This window comes from Lobosporangium transversale (assembly GCF_002105155.1).
Source record: "Lobosporangium transversale strain NRRL 3116 chromosome Unknown BCR41scaffold_9, whole genome shotgun sequence".
NCBI lineage: Eukaryota > Fungi > Mortierellomycota > Mortierellomycetes > Mortierellales > Mortierellaceae > Lobosporangium > Lobosporangium transversale.
Window position 1 is genome coordinate 542,845 of NW_019028987.1, and position 23,664 is coordinate 566,508.

Below are 23,664 nucleotides of genomic sequence, written 5' to 3' on the forward strand. Positions count from 1 at the left end.
ATGGGAGAAGACACTTTAGACAACCCTTCGCGCCACGTGACATCATCCTTTTTTTCTCCACATTTTTCGGCCCTGTGTTCACTTCGGCTCTCTCTTGGTTGTCAGAATTACAATGTGGAGTAACAGTAATGGATCGGTGGACACTTTTAATAGTCAAAAGAGATAGAAACACCGACGGACAGTCCAGGAAGAGAAGAAAGTGAAATAAAAAAAAAAAACGCATTATCTCTGAATAATATCTAAAGATCCAAAAGTCTTTGGCAACAACCCGAATCGAACAGAACTTGAACCCTTGAACACATAGGATATTTGTAGAATGACACGCGCGGTTTAGGCCAGAGAAAGTCTGCAGGGTTCTTCCCCATGAGATCACTTTGTCACTTTGTACCATTTATAAATCTTTTTTTTTTTTTTTTTTTTTTGTCTTTCCCCATTCATTCTTTTCCTTCTCTCCTCTACTCTCTCCTCTCTTCTTTCCTCTCATTATTCCCCATCACTCGGCATAATGAGCCACATCATTGACCCTTCTCACAGAAACCCCCCTCCCAACAGGAGAACCAATGGGGACGAGTTCAGCTCGAAGCAGCCTAGTGTTGCCCCTCACCTTGGTCACTACACCAAAGCTGTAAAGACCAAAATCAACACAAAGTCTCCTGAATACATCGCCAACTATAAGGAGATGCTCGCGCTGGTCGACCAGCTCAATGAGCGTCTTCAGGAAGCTACTTTTCAAGGCGAGGACCGCCTCCTGGCTTTGCACCACAAGCGCGGATATCTCCTTGGTATATTTTTCATTGCAATCCTTGACAATTGCATTTTATCCATGTTTGATCCGAGATGTGCCTCTGACTTTTTTTTTTTTTTTTTTTTTTTATTTTTTTTATAGCCCGAGATCGTTTAGATTTACTCTTGGATGATGACTCTCCATTCCTTGAGCTCTGTCCTCTGGCTGGATATGGTCAAGACGACATGACCGTTGGAGGTTCTCAAGTCGCCGGTATTGGTCTTGTTTGGTAAGATCATATTTACAATTGAACAAGTTATATACCCAAAAAAAAAAAAAAAAAAAAAAAAAAAAAGAAAAAAAAAAGTATTACATTTTCTAACATTACATTTTCATTCATTTTCGTTACTTAACGTGTGCTCTGATAGCGGCGTTGAGTGTATGGTGTCCGCTAATATTCCAACTCTCCAAGGAGGCGCTTCCAATGCCACGACGTTGGCTCGTGGCGAGCGTCTTGGCCGTATTGCCTGGGAAAACCGTCTTCCACATATCCAATTGGTCCAATCAGTAAGTGAATGCATCAATGTATTGAAAAGTGCTCCAGGCATGTTTAAACTACAGTGGTTCAAATTTTCATATTTTGTACTACCTCTCGCTGTTACGCGTCGTTGGCTATAATCCTTGTGCGAAATAGGCTGGTGCAAACTTGGCCCAGCAGTCCCGCGTATTTCACCCAGGCGGTGCTGTCTTCCGCCATTTAGCAGAGAGGTAAGCTGAGTCTCAATCAACAGCATTTCAGACAATGTCGTACACGTTCCACGCGCTCTCTGTTTTAATTCTCTTTTTTTAATTCTCTTTTTTTTTTTTTTTATTTTTTATTTTTTATTTTTTTATATAAATATATTTTTTTTCTTCATAGATCCAAGGCCGGCTTACCCTCAGTCGCTGTTGTGTTTGGAAACTCCACTGCTGGTGGCGCTTACATCCCAGGGATGAGTGACTATAGCATTATGGTCAAGGTAATAATCGAGACGGCATTGTTATTCTATTTTATTGTTTTCTTGTTACTTGGAGCGGGCTTAAATGCTTGGGTTCTAAATGTGTATTCATGATGTGAACAGGGTAAAGCTCAAGTCTTTTTGGGTGGACCTCCACTGGTCAAGATGGCCACAGGAGAGATTACTGATGCCGAGTCGCTCGGAGGGGCCGATATGCACAGCCGTAAGTCTGGAGTGTCAGATCAACTGGCCATGGATGAGTATCACGCAATTGCCATGGCCCGAGAATTCGTGTCTGGGCTCAACTGGACTAAGCAGGGCCAGTTACCCATCCGCCACTTGAAGGGGCTCTTTGATCAGCCTTTGTACGACCCTGACGAGATTTTGGGTATTGTTAGTGCCAACATCCGTATTCCCTTTGATGCACTCGAAGTTATCATTCGTTTGGTCGACGGCTCTCGTTTTACGCAGTTCAAGCCTTTGTATGGACCGAACTTGATCTGTGGTTGGGCTACGATCCACGGTATCCCTGTCGGTATTCTTGCCAACAACAATGTTATTTTCCCACCAGAGGCCAACAAGGCAACACAGTTCATCCAGCTGTGTAACATGCGTGATACACCGATCCTGTATCTTCATAATATCACTGGTTTTATGGTCGGGAAGAAGTATGAGGAAGAGGGTATCATCAAGGCTGGATCACGATTCATTAATGCGGTATCGAATTCGCAAGTGCCTTGTATTACGATTGTGATGGGAGCTAGTTATGGTGCGGGCAACTATGCCATGGCTGGACGTGCATATAACCCACGGTTTTTGTTCTCGTGGCCAAACAGCAGATGCTCTGTGATGGGAGCAGAACAGTTGACGGGAGTGCTCGATATTGTGATGCGCGACTCGGCCAAGAAGAAGGGGAAGGCGATTGATGAAGAGATGGCCAAGGCCTCGATGGCGATGTTCCAGGAGATGGTTGAAAACGAATCGGATGTATACTGGACCAGCTCAAGATGTATTGATGATGGTGTCATCGATCCACGAGAGACACGCACCATTCTAGGCTTCTGTTTATCGGTGTGCTACAACACTGAGGTCAAGGGTGGCAACCTCTACGGAGTCTCGCGTATGTAATTTTTTGAAGTTTGAGCTTTTGTATCTCTGATTGAGGATTTCTAGTCCAGAACAAGACATAAAATAAAGTTGTAGAAAAGGAAAAGGGAAAAAGCTATGCCATGCTATGCCATGCTTTGCTTTGCTTTGCTTTGCTTTGATGTTGAAAGAGGACTGGTTTACCAAGACATTGAGGATTTATTAATTGGACAAAGGATGTCAAAGTCGAGGTTTATCGTGGCTGGTGCACAGTGTTGAATTTTTTCCAATTCCGAAAGGAAAGAAAAAAGACGGCGTCTGTCAAGAGTTTTCAAATTCTGCACTGCCGCACAAGTAGTGCCGTTGTTCTTAATTTTTTTTTTTTAAAAAAAAAAAAAAAAAAAAAAAAAAGATAAAGACAAACAGGGTCTAGGTTACAAAAAAAGAAAAAGGAAAAAGGAAAAAGGAAAAAGAAAAAAAAGAAAAAAAAAAAAGCATTGCCAGAGTCGAAGTTCATTATTTCCAGAGTCGAGGGCCCCCCTTAGTGGGTAGTGAAAAGAAACTATTGGGGGGGGGAGTCAAAAGGTGTTTCTGATTCGTGATCGTTGTAGAGGCAGTTACGGCCATGATAGTGAGGTGAGTTTATGAGTTTGTGTAAGATTGTGGCAGTTCTGGTTTATTTTGAGCTGAGGCTGTGATTGAAGAACAGTCTGCAAGAAGCGGGTAAGGGATGCAATGGCAGTAAAGATGGATTTAAATTTTAAAAAAGTTTTGTTTAGGAGGATATTGATTAGTCACTTTCAAACAGGGGAGATGAGCAAAGACATTGCCTTGACTTTAAACAGAGAGTGATAAGAGCAGAATGAAATAAATGGAATACGTGGCACAATCTAATGCAAGCACATGCGTTTCTTGATATTTTGTGTTATTTGTATAGAGCTGAATACACCTTACATTTGTACGATGCATTTGTCCACGGACTGAGGACTTGTGGATGTAAACATGTTTGTTTGTGTACATGTACATATTATTGCCATTAGACTAATTGGTTCAGGTCGACGGTGGGACTTGGTTTATCCAAAAGGTTTTTCTTTTTTCTTGATTCAACTTGCAATCCATCGATCAGGACGATCTTTATAATAATCAGTTCAAGCAAGACAAAAGATAAATAGAGGCAAGCAAAAAGCAAGAGGCAAAATAACGCATGCACGGGATGTGCTGGGATTATCACAACGAATGCACTTTCAGCCTGTTGCTTTGGTGCTGAGGGGGGGGGGGGGGGGAAAGGAAAAGGAGGATATTCAACATCCACATCCACACCCGAATCTTTTTTTCCTATACAACGTGTGAATAATTGTAATTTGACGGAGAGGGAAAATGGATTTGGTTTGGATCGATAAAGTCAATTCGAGCACTGATCATTCCACTCTGAATACACTCGACATGTTTATAAAAATACATGTACATGAATATATATATATATCTTGTTTACTAAATGCTATTGTATACATATTTACAATATTTGTATTATATACATATACATATACGTATATGTATAATCTCCCACAGGTGATGTTGTCTTTCTTTGTCTTTCGCTCCACTTTTCCACTTTTCTTTCTTTTCACTTTACTTTTCTTTCCCATCCACATCCTACGCCATTCCGCTATTCCATTCCATTCCATCTCATCCCATCCTTCCTTTTTCCATTAAGGCATTAACGCTTATCCCTCTTTCTCCCCCATTTTAAAAGCTACTTGACCCCTTTGAATACATTTATTTTTTATTTTTTATTTTTTATTTTATATTTTTTATTATTTTTTTCTCTTCCTCCTCCTCCTCCTCCTCCCCCTCCTTTTTTTTTCTCTTTCCTTTCTCTACACCCTGTCTGTATGCATTGAGAAACCAGAGAACTAAAAGCTCTAGTCCGAAAGAAAAAGATCGATAGAAGGAGACAAAGAGACTAAAAAAGGATTTTGGGCTTTTTCTTTTCTTTTCTTTTCTTTTCTTCTATTTTTCTATTTTCTTCTTTCCTCAATTGCTCTTGCTTTTGCTTTTGCTTTACTTTTAATTTTTTTTTTTTTTTTTTTTTTTTTTTTTTTACTTCTTCTCTTTCCCATCCTTAATGGCTGCCATCAACACAACCTCCACTGCCAACGCAGTTGATGCCAATATGGAAGACTCATCCCACATCTCCACGCCCGAGGAATCAATCCTGTCTTTCCTTACCACAGACTTTCTTGAATCCCAAACAACCCATCCTTCTGATTTCGATCAACAGTTCTTTGACACGCTCCCAACTGACAATGACAACACTCTAAAGTACCAAGATCTCCTACACCCTCCCTCTCCACCGACCTCTGTTGGCACCTTCTCCGAATCCTCCGGCTCTCCTCAGCACTCCAACATGGACTCGTGCGACGAAGGCTCAACTTCAGACGTACCAATGGACAGCACCTCACTCGAGTACTGGCAATACATTTATTCTGACCTCACCCCCAACTCGACCTTCCCCCTCCTGACAGACACTTCTCAACAGCAACAGCAACAGCAGCCCGGTGCTTGGCCAATCCTATCCAACGTTGATGGATCTTTATTACAGCCATCGGTCCTTGCATTCCCAACGGACGCTCTTCTCAACTCAAACAGTCCTCTTCATCCTAATAGCCCAGCCATTATCAACCCCACTATCGATACTTCGAACCCTGTTAATAACCGTACCAACACCAACACTCCACCTTCCCCTGCCTCCTCCGTCAAGACAGAGAAGAGAACAAAAAGAGCCAAGAAGCACTCTGCTCCCCCTCAGCCCGTACTAGCGCCCCTTGCCCCTCTAAAGCCTCTCATGCCCTTAGGCTCCCTAGCCCAGATAGCCCCCAATCCCGCACCACTCTCTCCACCCAACGAAGTCTTTATTAAAAAGTCGCCCTCACTCTCTCCCCGTATCATCGCTGCCCCTCCCCCACCACCTGCATCCAACAACACCAATGCTCTCCGCAGACCATCCATCATCCCCGCACCAGCCCAAAACGGCACCCGATCCAATCCTGTGCTCGTAAAGTCGACTCTCATCCCTGAGGAGAAACCACAATCGGAGGCGGCTTTGACTGCACAGGCCAAGCGACAGGAGCGTCTTATTAAAAACCGCGCCGCCGCTCTACTCTCCCGCAAACGCAAGCGCGAGCATATCAACTTACTTGAGACCCATACCGATCTTCTCAAGACCACGAACCAGGAATTGACCGAACGCGTCTCCGAGCTTGAAGAGAACGTCAGAGTGTTGACGACCGAGCGCGATACCGCCCGTGAGGAGCGTGACTCTGCGAGGAAAGAATGTGAATCACTCCAGCGCCAAATTAAAGTCCTTACTCATCATCAACCACAGACTGACGCCTTTCATATGGACATGGATCTGGAACGTAACATCCGCACCTCCGTCGATACAGATCGTGGACTCAACTCAAAGGCCACTGGTGTTGTCTTCATGGTAGGTCATCCTTCTTTATGGCCCTAATAATTTTTATATATACAAATGTATCTAAACTTGTCGTTATTACGATTATTATTATTATAATTATTGTCAATCCCTCCGTGAATCGTCATAGTATCCATCTCCTTTATACTGATAAAATATCAAAATTCCACCCCTTCTCGTCACTTTAGATCATTCTCTTTTCATTCGCATTATTCAATTTGCCAGGCGGTAAACTTGAAACGCTCATGGTCGGCGGATCTTTAGACCGCGCAAGAATCGGCTCAAGGTAAGCTTGCAAATCCACTGCATTTGTTTGTAATAGGATATGAAAATCCAGTATAGCTCCCTTCATTTTATTCATTCATATTCTTAAAAAAAAAAAAAAAAAAAAAACTCCTCATCGTTTGCTTTATTTAGTATTGTTGGAAGAGCTCTTGGTTCATACAACAAGAACCCTACAATCTCTGGACAGGTCCGTGCTCCCCCCGCCAGCACACAAGAGCTCCAAAACATGACTGACTTGGTCGTATTTTCCGATAATCGCGCTTTGCAGACTTGGCTTGGACATCAACCCGTCACCGTCCCCTCTGACGTTGCGACTGGAGCATCCGATTCATCTTTGCCCATCACATCAAGCCCAGTGATCAATAAGGAGGCCATCAATGAGCCTGTCCCAGTTGTTGATTTAGATACAAAAAGTGTTGGTTTCTTGGCACAAAACCATGACCAATTACCTTGGACCCCGCCCCATATCCATCAGGAAATGAACGAGCCTGATCGTGATGCCTGGTTGTACTGTTCCAATCTACTGTACTCGCTCCGTTCCTCAAGTGTGTCCAAGACCGGTGGTCCAGCCCAGGCTACGAATGGTGAGATCCGTCGTCCTCGCATGTCGATCATCTCGCCTCTTGATGGAGTCATTGGATCTACTACCGACGCTAAAAAGGATCAATTGCCACCGTGGATGCCCAACTCAAACACTGCAGAGAACGGATCCGAACAGAGATATCTTCGTCTGGATGTCGAAGTCACGTCGTCCCGTGTGGTCAGTGGCAAGGGCTTGGAAGATCATGAGCAGGTGATCCGCTTCCCCATCATTCCCTTCAGTGTCTTTGATAACTCTACCACTAGTCTGGCATCCTCCAAAGTGGCTGCACCGACCCCTACCAACACCATAGCCGATTCGCCCCAGAACAAGATCACCCGTCGTATTCGATCTAGCCGCGTTGATGCGCAAGGCAAGATCAGACGTACATATAATTCCAGGGTCCTCAAACGTTCGAGCGCAGCGGCTGCAGCTGCTCAGGCAGCTTCAGAAGCGTTGCTTAGTCAGCAGTCCATGCCTTTGAGCTCTATTAAGGAAGAGCCTATAGAGGTATATATCAAGGCAGAGCCCATGGACTGAGAGGGTTTAATTCCTTCGTATGGCCCCAGTTTTGTCCAGAAGACAAACTTTCTTATTGTTGACCTAATCTGAAAAAAAAAAAAAAAAAAAAAAAAAGGTACGGATGAACAAAACAATAGACGTTGCCTCTTATAGAGACATCAAAGCACCATATAATCTTTTTGAACAATATCATGAATAAAAATCTATACCCCACATCTATTTTCTATTTCTACTTTAAATTGATTCAAAAATAATTGATGATCATTAATAATTATATTTATGGTGTGTAGAAGGCATGTTGTATATAATAATATATATATATAAGTTCATTGCTGTGGCCAAAAACAAAACAAAATAAAAAAAAAAAGAAAAAGAAAGAACGATCTATATCCCTGCGTGGTGGCCTAATGTCTTCCAGTCTGGAATCCATTTTGGATCAATGACCTTCCAAGCTTCACGACTATCAAACAGCTCGATAAATTGCTGATCCATAGACCGAGACTTTGGATGGGAGAAGCGGCGGTACTCATCAAAAATGGATGTGTGGCTCCATTGCTGGAGTTTCCGGAGACAGCCAATTAGGCATCCAGTGCGATGTTTGCCCTTATTACAATGGATCAGAATGGGATGATTACGTCGATCGAGAAGGACGGCTAATGCGGCACAGATCTTGTCGTCAGGAACTATTTTTTTTTTTTTTCAAAAAAAAAAAGTCATTATTATCAGATACTCCTCTCCATTAGCATTGCAGATTGGATAAAATAATAATAATAATAATAATAATAATAACAATAATAATAATAATAATAATAATAATAATAATAATAATAATAATGATAAAAAATAAAAAACAATTAGTAGTAATGATAAAAGGGCATGCGGTCTTATAGGGTATAAAAAAAGAGTGGGTGTAAGTGCTGGATTACTATTTTTTTTGTTGTTGTTGTTGTTGTTGTAGTATAGCTTACTTTGAACGAAAGGTTCCTAGAGATAATGACAAGCCATATGCAAGAAAAAAAAAAAATAGGTACACCCGAGAAACCATTGGACGACAAGGGGAACCACCGACGAGCCAAATGATCGATTAATGTTCGATTGTACGAAAGAAAAAAGAAAAAAGAAAAAAAAAATTGGTGAACTCTCTTGATAAAACTCTAGATGGTGGAGCAGCCTTGAAGTTCACATTTACAAGTAATCCAATTTTTCTTAAAAAAAAAAAAAAAAAAAAAAAAAAGGAAATGCAGTATTTACCTTGTTTCCAGCAATGCCGAACTGAAAGAGAGTTATATCGTTTTCTTTCAGAAATTTCATATTCTGATCAGGATAATCCTCCAAGATGAGAGTGCTATAGTGAAGGAGGTCCTGCCAAAGTTAAAGCCAAGGAAAAAAAAAAACATCGATTTTTTTTTTTTTTTTTCCTCTTCTTCTTCTTCTCTTTACTTCTTCTTTCTTTTTGTGAATGTGCGGGTGGTAGGTCGATCTACTTACAGGATACTTTTCAATCCCAACTTTTTCAAGAAGGAAAAGTTTTTCTTCTTTGGGAAACTGCTCCGATAGATCCATGTGGAGACCATATTAAAGTTATCAGGAGGACAGAGATCCTCTGGGTATGAGAGAGACTCGGCTATATCCAGGTTATCTGTCATCATAGGTTTTGGAATGGATATACTTGGGATCATAGGAGGATGATTTGGAAGACTTGGCTGATTATTATTCGTGACACCATTATCACTATTATTAGGGTTGCTACTACCCATATAGCTATTGCTGTTAACTGAATCTGGGGTTCCGAGAGTATCTGTAACCTTTATGGGATTTAAGACAGATGTCATGCTTTCTACGACGGTAAGAAGTAAACGGTAAGGTTAGGATCAAAGATGTTTTAGTGGAAGAAAAAAAGAAAGGAAGGGAAAGCATCTATAGCGATAAATAGTAAGGTAGAGCAGTCGTGAACAGCAGTAGACTAGGGGAACAAAAAAAAAAAAAAAATAAAAATAAATAAATAAATAAAAAATAAAAACGATTCCAACCCTGTATTTGTAGTGAACGAAGGTGCAGTGGTTACGGAGCTGCGCTTGGCAATGATTGAAACGATCTTTTTAGCGAAGCAGATGCTTTAATTGGCGCATGTGCCATTCCTCAGGAAGAGTGTTGGCTGATATACAGGCCAATTGGAGGAGGAAGTTGTAATTTAGATAGATCCTGCTCTCGATGAATCTGTTGAACTGTCGCCTCTTGCGATTGAAAAACAACTTTGATTATGGCTCCGTTTGTTTGTTTATTTGCTCGTGCAACTGCAGCTGCATGCGTTCCTGTTCTGTTGAAGATATAACAGACCGGAAATAATCAAGTTGTGCTTGCTGAAATGAATTTAATAAAGAGGTTTGCGCGGCCATAAAAGCTGTAGCGGGTATAGAAGTGACGCGTCCAAGCCATGTCCATTGCTATTTTCCTGGCCTTGTTCAGCTCCAAGAAGATAGTATTCGATTGCTTTACTTCTGGCTATCTTGCCATTAACAAATTGCTGGTATTGGTCCGAAACTTTAGGGTACAATGTTTTCAGATAGTCCATTCTCAACACTCCTCCTTTAGCCCCGAATCCACTCTAAGATGCCTTTCATGTCATTTGCATAGATCTTTTAAGGGCGTTTGCATAGTGTTTTCTTTCTTGATCCAGACTGGATTGTATCTGAACTAGATAGTTTTGCTTGATTGAATAATTGATCATTTTTTCCGGGCATCTTTTACCTTCTCTGGTTGTTGCTGTACTATCCGATCCTGATTCTCGAGAGTCGGTCGAGATGGCGTTGTCAACAGGTTGAATATCGGGAACCATTAGCGTATTCTCCTTATATGACTGAGCAGCTTCTGAATTGTTGTGAGGCGAAGAGTTGTGTGCGTCATCGTTCGCATGAGTCTTGGCAGGTTCCATTCCAGATTATGGCTTTATAAATATATTATTTTTTCTCTCTCTTTCTCAATTAATGTTTGACAGCGTTTGAACACTCTCAAGTCCAATGACTAAAGTCCAGGCACGATCGTGAAGGGCGAAGCGAGCAATTCCCATTCACTCAGAAGAAGCAAGTGAAATGAAAGCACGCCCATGCCGTGGACAAAAGTCACAATTCATTTTTTCAAATAAACAGTTTAAATCCTTCCATGGCTCTAATTTCCCCAGGAACCATTTGGTTTCTCTGACTTATCGTACATTCCTCACAACAATGGGCCATCTATATCTCTTTAACCATTTTCTACCCTTTGACTTGACATATTCAAGACTGGCAATATATGAATTGTCTCCCCCTTTAAGGGCAGCCTCGCCCATGCTGCTCTGCAAAAGTGGTTTTTACGATCAAATTCATAGTGAAATTGGTCATAACAATATTGGCATTCATGGATACAAATAAACAAAACACGTGTCCTCACTCCATTCAAACAATTAACACAAGGATCAAAAAGGTTGTTAACAAAAGACGCCAGTCGTTCCCGATTGAGGTGAAGGCACGAGTCAAAAAACTGAGGCCTGTCCCCCTTTCCTCTCTTCCAAACACGAACTTGAAGGAATTCAAACGATGTAATGACCTTCCGAATACTGCCAAAAGGGAGCATAAAGTTGATGTGTGATGTGCGCCAATATTTGACTTTAAATTTCACATCTTGAAGAATTTCAATTTTATGTGACTATAAAGAGCAACTTAAGGGGTTTGAGACAGGTTGTCATTGTCAATAATCGCAGCAAAATGCGATTCCCAACTAACCCATTCTACACATCATGTCCGACTCTGCTGTCGATGGCGCGAACGGCACTGGAGCTAATTCTTCAGCTCCAGCACAGACCACAGCTAGCACAACCAATCTGCCCCCGCAGCCACAGCAGCAACAACAGACTACAGCACCATCTCAAACGCCACAGACGCAGCAGGACGTAGACAGGATCGTTTTGAATTACTTGAATCAGAAGGGCTATAGGCAAGCAGAGATCGCACTTAAGCGGGAGGCAAATCTCATGACTCTTGAGGAACTGGAGGCGTCATTTGCCTCGGGAGTAGAACAAGAGGGCACTTTTAATGCAGGCGCATCTAGGACCGCTACAGCCACTCAACCCAAGAAACATGATAAGGACGATTTGGCAAGCCCAGACGCTTATGAACAAGCATACTCATCCCTCAGACGATGGGTTGAGAGCTCATTGGATTTATACAAGGTCAGATGTAGTCTTGCTAATTTGAAAAGTGGTCCCGTTGTTTATTCGATCCTGTAACTAACTGATTAATTTCCCTGAATGTTATGATCTGATTTATAGCCAGAGCTTATTTCGATCTTGTTTCCATTATTCGTGCATAGTTACTTGAATCTTGTGAGCCGAGGATTGAAAGACCAAGGTAACAAAATGAATTCTTTATGAAATAAAAAAAAAAAAAAAAAAAAAAAAAAAAAGATACATACTCTTATTTTATTTTAAAAGGCACAAGCAGGGAGACTAATGGAAATTAGTTTTTATTGCTACTATTGTCATTATTGTTTAATGTGATGATAGCAAGTACATTCATGAACAACTTTCGCGCCGATCATTTGGAAATGCATCCACAGGATATAGCTCGGCTGGCCACTATCACGGATGCACAACACGTGGCGGAGAATGAATTAGCACAGATGTATAAAACTAACAAATATCATCTACGCATGGCTCCTGTTTCATTTGAGCTCCTTATCGCGTTTTTGGAAGACAACAAATTCATTGTGTTACTCAGAATTGTAAACCAGCATCTAGATATCCATGGTAAGGATGAAGGAAAAAAAAAAAAAAAAAAAAAAAAAAGAATATTGGAGCAAAAATGTTTGAAACAGTAGGATTTACTCATGGTACTCAAGGAGATTTTGATGTTATTTTCTCTCTACCCTAGTTGGAGCAGCAAACGCAAATGAGGATGATGTCATCGGCATTGTTGGGCATGGGACACATCAGCTGTCAACTTTTAACCAACAGAGCGTTACATTGGGACCTATGCCTCCGGATGCCGGACTACGGGAACAGGTAGAACAAAGCTTGAAGGAAGAGGAACTCCAAGCAGCAGCGAGTGGTGATGCAGTTATGGGTAGCGAAGCCCCGACATCCCTCATGGAAGAGTACAGAAAAGTGAAGACAGAGGCGGGCGTTGACTCACCATCACGGGATGATGTTCCTTTGCCACCTTTGTACGTACTCATATATATGTATATATATTTGTGTTAATTAACGATCATTGAATGATATGTGTTTCAGAGGATTTGAAGATTTATTTGCTAACATGGGTACTTTATCATCTCAATGGCGATATGTTTCGAAATAGCAAGGGCAGCGACATTCAGGCAGAAGTTGAAGCGCTTCGTGATTCTCGAAAACGTGCGGCTTTAGGGCCTACTAGTCTTCCTTCAATATGCATGTACACTTTTCATAACGCGCATGAGAATATTAACTGTGTGGCAGTCTCCGAGGATGCAACATTAATGGCGGCAGGATTTTCAGAGTCTTTTGTCAAACTCTGGAGTTTGAATGGTGAAAAGCTACGGGGATTCAAGAGTAATTTCAACCCGGCACATATTAACGACTGTAAGCTTTTTATTTTATTTTGTTCATTTTTATGTTTCCACGCTAATCTGGATAAAGGCTAACTTCTTCATCTTTGTCCTTTATCATAGCTAATGACCTGAACAGGGTCCGAGAGAAGAATGGCTCAGACTCAAAAAAATTAATTGGACATGCAGGACCTGTCTTTGGGGCCAGCTTTAGTCCAGACAACAAATATCTCATTACATGCTCCGAAGATAAGACTGGTATGTCGAGAAGCTTTTTATAAGGGCGTTATTGAATATTCTTTCATCAATGTGAGCTTCTAACGAAATGGCAATGCAAAATATAGCACGCCTCTGGAGCACCAACACACTGACCAATCTTGTGTGCTATAAGGGGCATAATTATCCAGTATGGGATGTGGATTTTGGACCCCAAGGATTCTATTTCGCTACTGCTTCACATGATAGAACTGCTCGTCTTTGGAGTTGTGATCATATCTACCCATTACGTATTTTCGCTGGACATCTTTCAGACGTGGATGTAAGCTTTTTTTTTTTTTTTTTTTTTTTTTTGGAGGAAGAGGAGAGGGGGAAGTGAGAACAGTAAAAATACGTTTCCTAACTTTCTAATGGTGTTTAGGCAGTGAAATTTCATCCAAATTCAAAATATATTGTGACAGGATCAAGTGACAAGACTGCAAGGTTGTGGGACATTCAACGAGGAACCTGTGTGCGCGTATTTACAGGACACATGGGCGCTGTTCAGGCAATTGCTATGTCACCTGATGGTCGTATGATGGCTTCTGCAGGAGTAGACAAATCGATTCAATTATGGGATCTTGGCTCAGGGAAGCGTATGAAAAAGATGACAGGACACCAGGGTCTCGTTTATTCTCTCGCATTTAGCCAAGATGGGAGTCTGTTGGTCTCCGGTAGTGCAGATTCAACAGTTAGGACTTGGGATATTAAAAAGGATACTTCGTCATCACAGCATCGTATTCTGCACGATGGCCGTGATGGTGTGACAAGTATAAATGGCCCAGCGAGTGCATCTGCGATATCATCTCCTACAGTAACCTATGGCCGTTCACATTCACCCGCTTTAGATAGACTACAAAAGAAGGCTCTGCTCTCTAGTCCATTGGAGTCTGAGGACCTCTTGGCAACATTTCCGACCAAGCGGACGCCAGTCTACAAGGTTCAATTTACAAAGAGAAACTTGTGTTTGGCTGTAGGAGCGTTTGCAGGCTCCAATTAATGCAATTTTTTTTTTTTTTTTTTTTTTTTTTTTTTTTTGGTCGAAGAATGATAATTCTAATAATAAAAAAAAAAAAAAAAAAAAAAAAAAAAAAAAGGTAGTGCATTACAATATGTAAATAACAGTAATAAATATTTTGAATGTTTAATAGTATAAAAGGGCAGAAAGGTTTTAGTGCGCTCCTTTATTATAAATATTACATGAACGTTGATCAACCTGTCATTCTAAATAGACTTGGAGCTATCCTTAGATCTTTCCTCACTGCCAAGGTCAACATAATAACCATATTCACGGGTTCTTTTAAATATATCGGTGGTAGATCAATGGTCTTTAGATGTTTGTCTTGCCTGTACCAGAATAGGTTCAAACAGTACTTGAACAACTTTCAAATAAAATGCCTTACTAACATTGTCTTTAACTGATCCATGCTATCGAACTCAAGAGATTATAATCCTATTTAAAAACCCTACAATAGACCAGGACATCCCCGCGCCGCCTACTATCGTCATGAAAATGTGAGTTAAAGAATCTTGCACACTATGGGAAAGAAAAAAAGAAAAAGGGAAAAAAAAATAATAAAAGAATAAGTTCGTTGTTGGTCGTCCAGAAAAAAAAGAAAAAAAAAAAAGAGAGTTTACCTCATGATATCCATGTATTTGAAGCCAACTTAATATTCCAGGCCATGAATTGACAAGATCTTCAAAGAGTACAAGATGAGTGTTCTCATCCATTTTTCCCTTGCATAACTTTGGGATTCGTTCGTTCATGAATGTGACTGGGTCTGCATAAAAAACATCAGATTCGTCCTTATAATTGGTAATATCGGCGTTACTACAGCAAGGAAGGAAGAAAGAAAGGTAAAAAATAAAAAGTATTGACATCTCGAATCTGTCTTAAAATACTATTGTCAAATCTAGCGATCAAGGAGCTAATAGAGTTGAACACCTGTACACTTACCCGAGCGGTGGGTCACAAGTGATGAACCACATATTTAATGGTCCAGAGCTCTGACGATGAACGCTGTTTTGCCAAGGTGTTGAGTGGCACGGCATAATGAAGCCTATCTGTCCGATCTGCTGACTTTTTGCTTCTTGTCGGATCCATTCCATAACATCGATTACACCGCGTTGGTGTACAAGTGTTGTATACCATGCCATGATGACATTCACGGTTACTAAGGCAATTATAATCGCAACCGTGGGCTTGGATCGTCTCCACCCATGGGCTGATTGGGATAACCGATAGAGAGTGTCAGCAGCAAAGGGAAGGAGGGGATATAGGATCGGATATAGAAACCGCCATTCTTTGTGCTGTAGACTGCTGTAAATGACTAGCGTCCAAAGGCTGAGACCAAGTACTTGTCGTTTTAATGAAGCATTGTGTCCAGTGGTGGCAATCCAGGCGCGCCATGATCCGACGGCCACAAAAGGGACATATATACCGAACAGCAATGGAAGACCTTGCGAGAGATACCAATGCCAAGGTGAAGATCCGTAAAAAAGTGATATCCCCTCGAGCACGTTAACTCGTAAGAAGTTGAGTGGCGTTAAGATCCATTGGTGGTATAAAAGCGTAGAATCCAAAATCGCAGATGCTAACATTGCCGTTCCCCTGTAGAGATGTAACAAAAGAGACATTTGTAAGTTTGGAGTCCTTCCTAGCTTAAGAAAGTTTGAATGGTATAAACTATAAGATGTTTCTTTCTGTTGCAAAGCCTTATACCCGATCATGATGACATTCACCATAGTAGTAAATACGGATGACCAATCCTTCTTCTTGATATATCCAATGAGCAAAGATACGCCCAAGAAAACCCAGATGATGGCGGCTGTCGGGCGAAAGATGCAAGTTAAGAAGGCAAGCATTAGCGATAGTCTCTGCTGTGGTGTTGATGAGCGTTCATACCCAAAAGAATGAATCGTAGATTCAGCTGAGAATGTAGCAAAAGGCCAGTAATAGAGGGCTACAATCGTCAGTGCAGCCTCCATGGAGTTGGCTAATGTTCTGGTTGAACAAAAGAAATTCCACCAGCTCGCTATGGACAAGAAAAGCTAAATCAATGATAAGAAAAATAAATAAATAAATAAATAAATATCTGTTGAGGAAAGAAGAGAAGAAAAAAAAAAATGTACCGTCCAGTTAGCAGTCACTTGGTTCTGAAACAGACGATCTGCAAATCGATACGCGTAAAAGTCAGCGATGGCTGCAAAGATCGACTGTAATAGTCGTGGAGCATACATCTATATGGAAGAAGAAGAAGAAGAAAGAAATTAGTCGATTAGGAACTTGAGCTGCTTTCCTTTATTTGGATAGATTCGAGTCAATTAAAAGTTTTTTTTTTTACTTTACAAGATTCTTGTAATTGACTTGAGACAACCAAATAAAGGAAGGAGCTCAGGTTCCTAACTTCAATTGAGTAATTTAGGATAGCAAGGTAAGGAATGGTAGATCAATATACACATGAGGCACAAGATATTTAAATAAAAAATGTTGTAGTTAATGAATGGGCTGGATGGATTAAATAAAAAGATTATTAATATTATCGTGGATCAATTCATTACAATCAAGGGTCCATCATCAAGACCTAGAACAGCAAGGGTTTTGTATAGGGCAGCAAAGAGGACCGGGTGGAGAACTGAGCGCAATCCTACATCCCATTCCCAAGTCAAGTAACCAGAGCCAAATGCGATCTTATGGCCAACTTCGAGTGCCTGCCAATATTCGTCAGGACTAAAATAAGTCTGGACAAGACAAGCGTTCAGAGCACGAAAGAGGATTAGACCTGTCAAAAGAGTAGAATCGCTCAGGCGATGCAACTGTAGATTCTTTTGTGACATGCGCCCGGGATTGTGAATGTGAATAAGGGCGTAAGAGAGACTTTGCGAGAGAAAAAGAGTTGAGTTGGCCCAGGCTTTTTCTGGAGTTGCATTCAAATAAAATAAAAAAAAAAAAGGAAAAAGGTTGTGTGTTGCGTTGCACGTACAAGATTTAAAAGGGGGGGATATGCTGTGGCTTAGATGGCACCCCTTCTCTCCTCATTTGCAACAAGAAAAAAAAAAAAATATGTACATGTACAACATATCTTTTTTGACAGTGATAAAACCAATTCTCATTTTTTGTGTGTACTTGTTTCATGCTTTTTTTTTTTTTTCTTATACACTCTTCACACTCCACACCACACTTTTTTTCTTTTCTCTTTCTCTCTTTCTGTTACTCGCCTCTTTCCCGTCTTCCCGTCCTCAAAGCCCTTTTGTACAGTTTGTCTCTTTACCTCTTTTTCTCTCTTTCTTTTTCTCTTTCTCTCTTTCTTTCTCTCACTCTCACATTCTGCATTCATTCATTTCGCATGTTATCCCAAGTTTGAATTCCACCCCTCTACTGTTTTGTCCTGTCTATCCTTTCTGTCCTTATTTTATTTTTTCCCCCTCACATCCTGTGGATTCAGCGTTTTTGGGTATGGTGTTCATGCTATAAAAAAATATGTTTATTTTTTTTTTCATGGTCAATGTGTCCTAATGACCTGATGCTTTTTTTTTTTTTTTTTTTTTTTTTTCTTCTCATTCTTCTTTGCCTAGACTTTGACCAATAGGGGCTGACTTTTTTTTATTACCATTATTGTTCCTTTCCCATAACATTTATTACAAGCCTGGCAGGAAATATAGTGCAAATCCACCACTCCAACATTTGTCGAGGTATGTTTTGAGGCTGTCACAAGAGTTACTGGAAAGATACTCTGTAAAATGACACCACACTACTAGCACAAGCATCAACTTTCTCTATCTCTATCTAATGATGGATACACATGGAAAGGCAGGTCGATATGAGAATGGCAACACAACCTTTATTTATTATTATTTTCGCTCTTCTGTACTCTATCCTCTTTCTCTTTTGGTTTCCCGTCTGTGCAGTCTCAACGAAATATCGCATGATGTCGTGTCTGCACATGCAAAATATTCCACACTATCGAAATCACACTGAAGACCCATGTTCAGATTCTGCTCTCATTTCTCTTACTACCGCCTTGTTTTTTCTTGCTTGTGATTATTTCATTGTAAAAAGAACAATCATCATATCACCCAGGATTAAGGAATATCAATCAAATCATTTGAATTAATCTCTATCTGTTTCATCATCAATAAATAGACTTTCCTGGCAAGCTCTTGGCTCCCTTATCCTTATCGCCTAAAGCTCCGCCTATATATCGAGAACTCTTCTGATCAAAGTATGTTAATATCGAAAATTTATTTTTTTTATTTCCTCTTTTTCTCGCTGTCTCAACTCTCATTGTTAAATCATTAGGCTCTCACAATATAGGACTCAATTCAACATGGAAAATGGGACCATTTCCCGTCTAAACTCCACGACTGGTATCGAACAAACCTCACGTCATTATTTACCTATTCTAATGACTAACGGGAACAAAATATCGGGATCAGTCTTTTCATATCTGGATTCAGATTCGGATCCAATACTCAAAGGGTCTGAGGCGTTATTGTCAGGCAAGGAATCTGCAGGGGATTCAATTTTAACTTCACAAAAGTCAAATTCAGAGGAATCAGGAATACGCCAAAAAAGCTTTATAGAGAATCCAGAAGCCTCGAAACCTATCATGAACAGTATGTCACTTAGTCATCCATCCTTGACCTCAGAAAGCAAGTCAACAGGGAAAACTGGCGCAAATAGTTCTAAAGAACCTCAGATTATATCCACAAAGTCAATCCCTGTCGCCCAATCCAAACCGACAAGCTCTACAATAGATCTTATTGACGGTGCACTTAGCGACTTTGACGGATCAGACCTTTCTGATCTTAGCAGTGCCTCTAGCCCAAGCGGAACTGATCATGAATCCGGTTCAGAAGACATGGAGGACTCGAATGCTGACGACAATGTCAGCTCAGGAAGCAAAGACGATGACGAGGATGAAGATGACTCGGATTCACGTTCAACACCTAGGCGTATCAAAAGACCAACATCAAAGAAACTCCGTTCAAAACATATTCGCCGGATAGAGTCTGACAGCTCTGACGGCGAACGAGCGCCTCTTGAAGTACCTAAAAGAAAGCCAGGTCGGCCACCTAAATTGAAGAAACATCCTGTCAGACCAAGAACAACACTCTCGCCGTCATCCCCTGTCTCCTCCACATTACCCAAAAGTCCAGGTCAGGATGATCAGGATGGCCAGAATACCTTAAATTTTACTCCAACAGAGCCTGCTCACCAACAAACAAGCGGCGGATATCAATCCAAGAGGAAGACCAAACAACCTGACTTTGTAAATATTGGAAAACGAGATCGGTCAGGAAGGACGCAGTTATTCAAGTACACGGCAATGGGCGACTTGGAGACATGTCGAAAGCTCATCGAGGCTGGAGCTGAAGTCAATGATCGTGACTATGCAGAGTGGACCCCATTGCACGAAGCATGTGTAACAGGGCATGAGAAAGTTGCAAAGCTATTAATTGAGCATCATGCAGATGTGAATGCGCGAGGGGGCCATATGGACACACCATTACATGATGCTGCTCAGAATGGACATGTTGAAGTTGTCAAGTTGCTGCTAGCGCATGGTGCAAATGTGATGGCCAAAAACGCAAAGGGTGTTATTCCACTTGACGTCACTGACGATAAAGAAGTGATTGACCTTCTGCAGCGGCGACAAGCGCTTGTAAATATGCTAACTGGACGGAACCAAGCCGGACAGACCCTCCTTCATCGATCATGTAGTTCAGGCTCGTACAACAATGTGGTCGAGCTCCTCAATCAGGGCGCTGACATCAACGCTAAAGACAATGCAAACTGGACCCCTTTACATGAAGCATCACTCGAAGGCCATACCGAAATTGTGGAACTGCTGTTATCAAAAGGAGCAGACCCGAACGCTCGTGGCCATGGTGACGATACTGCATTGCACGATTCAGCACAAAATGAACACGAAGATGTCGTTCGGCTGTTGCTAGAATACGGCGCCGATCCAGATTATAAAAACTTAAAGGGTGAACGGCCTTGTGATGTAACTGAAGATGAAAACATCTTGGAGCTATTAAGGACAGGGGCCAGAGGAACCAAGAAACCAATTCCAAAGTCTACTGGATCTATGATTTCTCTGAGCTCGTCATTATCTTCATCTTCCTTACAGTCTTCCAAAAGATCAGCGCACCTCACTCATACGTCTATCCTAGCCAATGTCGGGTCTTCCAATGATGGTAAAGCAAAGCGGCACAAAGAAGGCAGCGCGGATATTAGTATGAGTGATGAAGGTAAGAGCGCGAGTGAAGAAAGACCGACACAACTATCTAGAGATGAGCGCAAAATGCAGCAGTTGCTTTCAACAATCCGTATGCAAGAGCAGATGGAAGAACGTAAGAAGGCCAAGAAGAAGACATCGAAAATGGTATCTGATGATGATAATGATGGCGGCCACAATAGAAAGCCATCACGCTCATCCAACTCAACATCCACATCGTCAGAATGGAAGCAAGCCTCTTCCAAGTCACATCATTCCAAACAGAGATCTCTGTCGAGTAAGTCTCTTACTAAAATTAAGGGAGTCTCAAAACGACGATCCTCCCGATCAGAAGAAAGAGATGAATCAGATTCAGAACCAACAAAATCAAGGCAGTCTAGAAGATCTGTACAACGTTCAGCTGGAGACCGATTTCGCATCGATCATCGGTATAAAGACGCATTGGGTCGGACACAACTTCATCAATGGGCAGAGACAGGCGACATTGAGATGGTTGGGACTCTTTTAGAGGGTGGAGCAGAACGGGATCCAAAGGATCATGAAGGCATGACCCCATTGCATCTTGCTGCAAAGACTGGTAACATCGATGTTTTAGTCCTATTGCTTGCCTATGGCTGCAATGTCAACGCTCAGGACCAGGACAAAACAACTGCGCTGCATGAAGCTGTGCGAAATCGTCATGTTGAAGCTGTGAAGTTGTTGCTACAAAACAATGCACTTGTGAATCTCCGAGATTCAAAGAAACGCACTTGCTTGGAGCTTGTATCGCCAAAAGATACTGAGATCCGTTCACTTATTAAATCATCAATGGATCAGGCAGAGTTGAAAACAAAAGAGAAAAGCAAGAAGCGACTCTCCCAATCAATTGAATGTGAGTGCTCTATCAAAAAAAGTTTAAATTGAAGTCTCAACATCATTCAATATTTTGAGCAACTTACTAATTTCTTTCCTTTCTTTTATTTATTTACTCCAGCTCGTGGATCTCCAAAGCATAAGGAGCGGAAAACAAGTCGCCATAGCGATAGTGATGAATCTGTAAAGTCGAAGATCAAGGACTCTGAATGGAAAGATGTCGACGAGAAGCGCCAGCAGCAGCAGCAGCAGCAGCAGCATTCCAGGAGTGACTCTGGATCGGGGGTTATTAAATCAATATCCATGCCAATAATGAATGCTTCGCAATCAACGCTTGCACCTACATCTTCAACCTCTGATGCCTCTGCAGTGGTATCACCAGCCGCAGCAAAAGCAACGACCTCAGCTATGGGGACTTCTGTAGCAAATACTTCCTGGAAGCACAATAATTCAGAATTAACCGACGAGCACCCATCAATACCTCTCAAAAAGCAAAAACCTCACTCCCGCCGCATGTCCTCGTCCGGAACGAGCTCAAGTATTCAAGAAGGGAGTGAAGATGTAGAGATGAAAGCATTATCATCCACAGGGTCGTCCAGCAAAAAGCGGCGAGAATCTGACCGGCATAATGATGGATATGGCGGTAAAGTCAAGATCAAGAAGGAGCGTGAGGATGACGGCCAAAACTTTAGGACGCCGAGTTTTTCAAATAACAAAGTAGAAGACTTGCGAAGAGTAGCTTCATTGCCATCCTTTTCAAAAGACGCCAATAACTCCAGCGCTACTAGTAAACCTAGCCGTCATGCCTCAAAACCGTCACTATTCTTTTCAAGGCCAATGTCTGCATTGGGAATGGCGTCCGGATCTACAATTGCATCGATCTCACCACCCCTGACTGAGGCATCGTCTTCACCTCCTCCGTCCTCGACTGCCCTACCACCATCTGCAACACAAGAGCAGGAAAGTCAAAAGAATCGAAAGCGCAGCAGTCAAACGTTTGCTTCAACAAGCGGGTATCAGAAGTTTGCCGAAGATCTTAAATTTGGTAGTGCAACTTCCCAGCATCATCGACAGCGAAGCATAAGCTCGGCTTCAACTTCACGTTTATCAGTGAATTTTGGCGTGCAGGCAACAGCACTTACTGGATCCAATAACATGGATATGCCTTCTGATGTGATGACGATAGGTGATGCAGATGTATCCAGGAAGAAAGCTAAAACTAGTTTTTCTGAAGCGACTGATGTTGTAACAGAGCATTTAAATGGCGCAAAGCCATCCGCTGTGGAGCTTGTGTCGGCAAATGAGACCTTGGCATCGAATGCGTCTACAGTGACTGAACTAGGAGATAAGACCAGATCTGTACCATTATCGGCTACTCATGATGTAGTAAAGAAAGAGGAGCCGTTCGAGATTTGTAGCCCATCTCAAAGGTCAATTCAGGATGCACAGCGTTACTTGCCCTTGTATACCGTCCAGCTTTCATCTGGGAGCGCAGATCAAGATGCTACCCTTCAAAGCAATGGTCTTCCGTCTTTTCAGCATTTCTGTGTTGTTGATCGACAGATTCAATTGCTCTTGGGATTGTCGCCAGAGGCACTCTTTTCACGGTATCCACATCTTCATCGACATCGTCGTCTGATCAGCAAGCAGGAAAAGGCACGTCTTTGGTCACCCTTGTCATCAATGGTATCAGATCGGTGTGCAGCAGCTGTAAAGTTGAACTTTGAGGTCCTTCCTATGCCTGTTGTAGAATGTCAGTTCTCAAACTGGACAACAGCGTCAAACGCAATGAGTCGGCTCAAGGAACATGAAAAGCAAAAGTTTCTTGGATGTGAACTGTATTTTATTCGACTGGAAGAGGTTTTGGAGGTGATCCGGCGGGATTATTCACAGCTTGCTGAAAGTATGATGACGATTATGTTGGATATTGGGTATGAGGATGAAGGGCCTTCTGAAAGCATGGAAGAAACAAGCCCATCAACAGATACCCTGCCAGTCAAATTGGAGAAGGATAGAGAGGAGATGGGATTGAAGGAGGTTAAGGAAGAAGAGCAGCAGCAAGTTGATCGGTTGCGTTCCACATCTTCGAA

At 41.7% G+C, this 23,664-nt stretch overlaps 5 protein-coding genes across 5 annotated transcripts; 3 read left to right on the top strand and 2 right to left on the bottom strand.

Annotated features, from left to right (window-relative positions):
* Positions 1–903: 903 nt before the first annotated feature.
* BCR41DRAFT_302364 (carboxyl transferase) lies at positions 904–2,850 on the top strand (the record flags this gene model as incomplete). Its single annotated transcript, XM_022020668.1, has 5 exons — positions 904–1,013; positions 1,153–1,291; positions 1,419–1,492; positions 1,644–1,743; positions 1,846–2,850. Coding segments are annotated over 5 exons (1,428 nt in total), but the record flags the coding sequence as incomplete, so codon positions are not given.
* Positions 2,851–4,903: 2,053 nt separating this feature from the next.
* On the top strand, positions 4,904–7,756 carry BCR41DRAFT_384915 (hypothetical protein). The gene is made up of 3 exons (XM_022027619.1): positions 4,904–6,292; positions 6,469–6,566; positions 6,698–7,756. Exons 1-3 carry the CDS (start codon positions 4,931–4,933, stop codon positions 7,683–7,685), a joined length of 2,448 nt encoding a protein of 815 aa, XP_021883633.1. The 5' UTR covers positions 4,904–4,930; the 3' UTR covers positions 7,686–7,756.
* Positions 7,757–8,051: 295 nt separating this feature from the next.
* BCR41DRAFT_302296 (protein-tyrosine phosphatase) lies at positions 8,052–9,313 on the bottom strand (the record flags this gene model as incomplete). The annotated part of the gene is made up of 4 exons (XM_022020664.1): positions 8,052–8,350; positions 8,636–8,651; positions 8,919–9,012; positions 9,156–9,313. The coding sequence occupies 4 exons, from the start codon at positions 9,311–9,313 to the stop codon at positions 8,052–8,054; spliced, it is 567 nt and encodes a 188-aa protein (XP_021883634.1).
* A 2,116-nt stretch (positions 9,314–11,429) lies between these two features.
* On the top strand, positions 11,430–14,480 carry BCR41DRAFT_384916 (WD40-repeat-containing domain protein; the record flags this gene model as incomplete). Its single annotated transcript, XM_022027620.1, has 8 exons — positions 11,430–11,871; positions 11,971–12,049; positions 12,205–12,447; positions 12,572–12,863; positions 12,998–13,257; positions 13,347–13,481; positions 13,568–13,761; positions 13,861–14,480. The coding sequence occupies exons 1-8, from the start codon at positions 11,440–11,442 to the stop codon at positions 14,476–14,478; spliced, it is 2,253 nt and encodes a 750-aa protein (XP_021883635.1). The 5' UTR covers positions 11,430–11,439.
* Positions 14,481–14,931: 451 nt separating this feature from the next.
* Positions 14,932–17,315, bottom strand: BCR41DRAFT_302263 (Alg9-like mannosyltransferase family-domain-containing protein; the record flags this gene model as incomplete). Its single annotated transcript, XM_022020662.1, has 7 exons — positions 14,932–15,015; positions 15,117–15,309; positions 15,436–16,089; positions 16,201–16,353; positions 16,384–16,529; positions 16,611–16,718; positions 17,040–17,315. The coding sequence occupies 7 exons, from the start codon at positions 17,313–17,315 to the stop codon at positions 14,932–14,934; spliced, it is 1,614 nt and encodes a 537-aa protein (XP_021883636.1).
* Between the last annotated feature and the right edge of the window lie 6,349 nt (positions 17,316–23,664).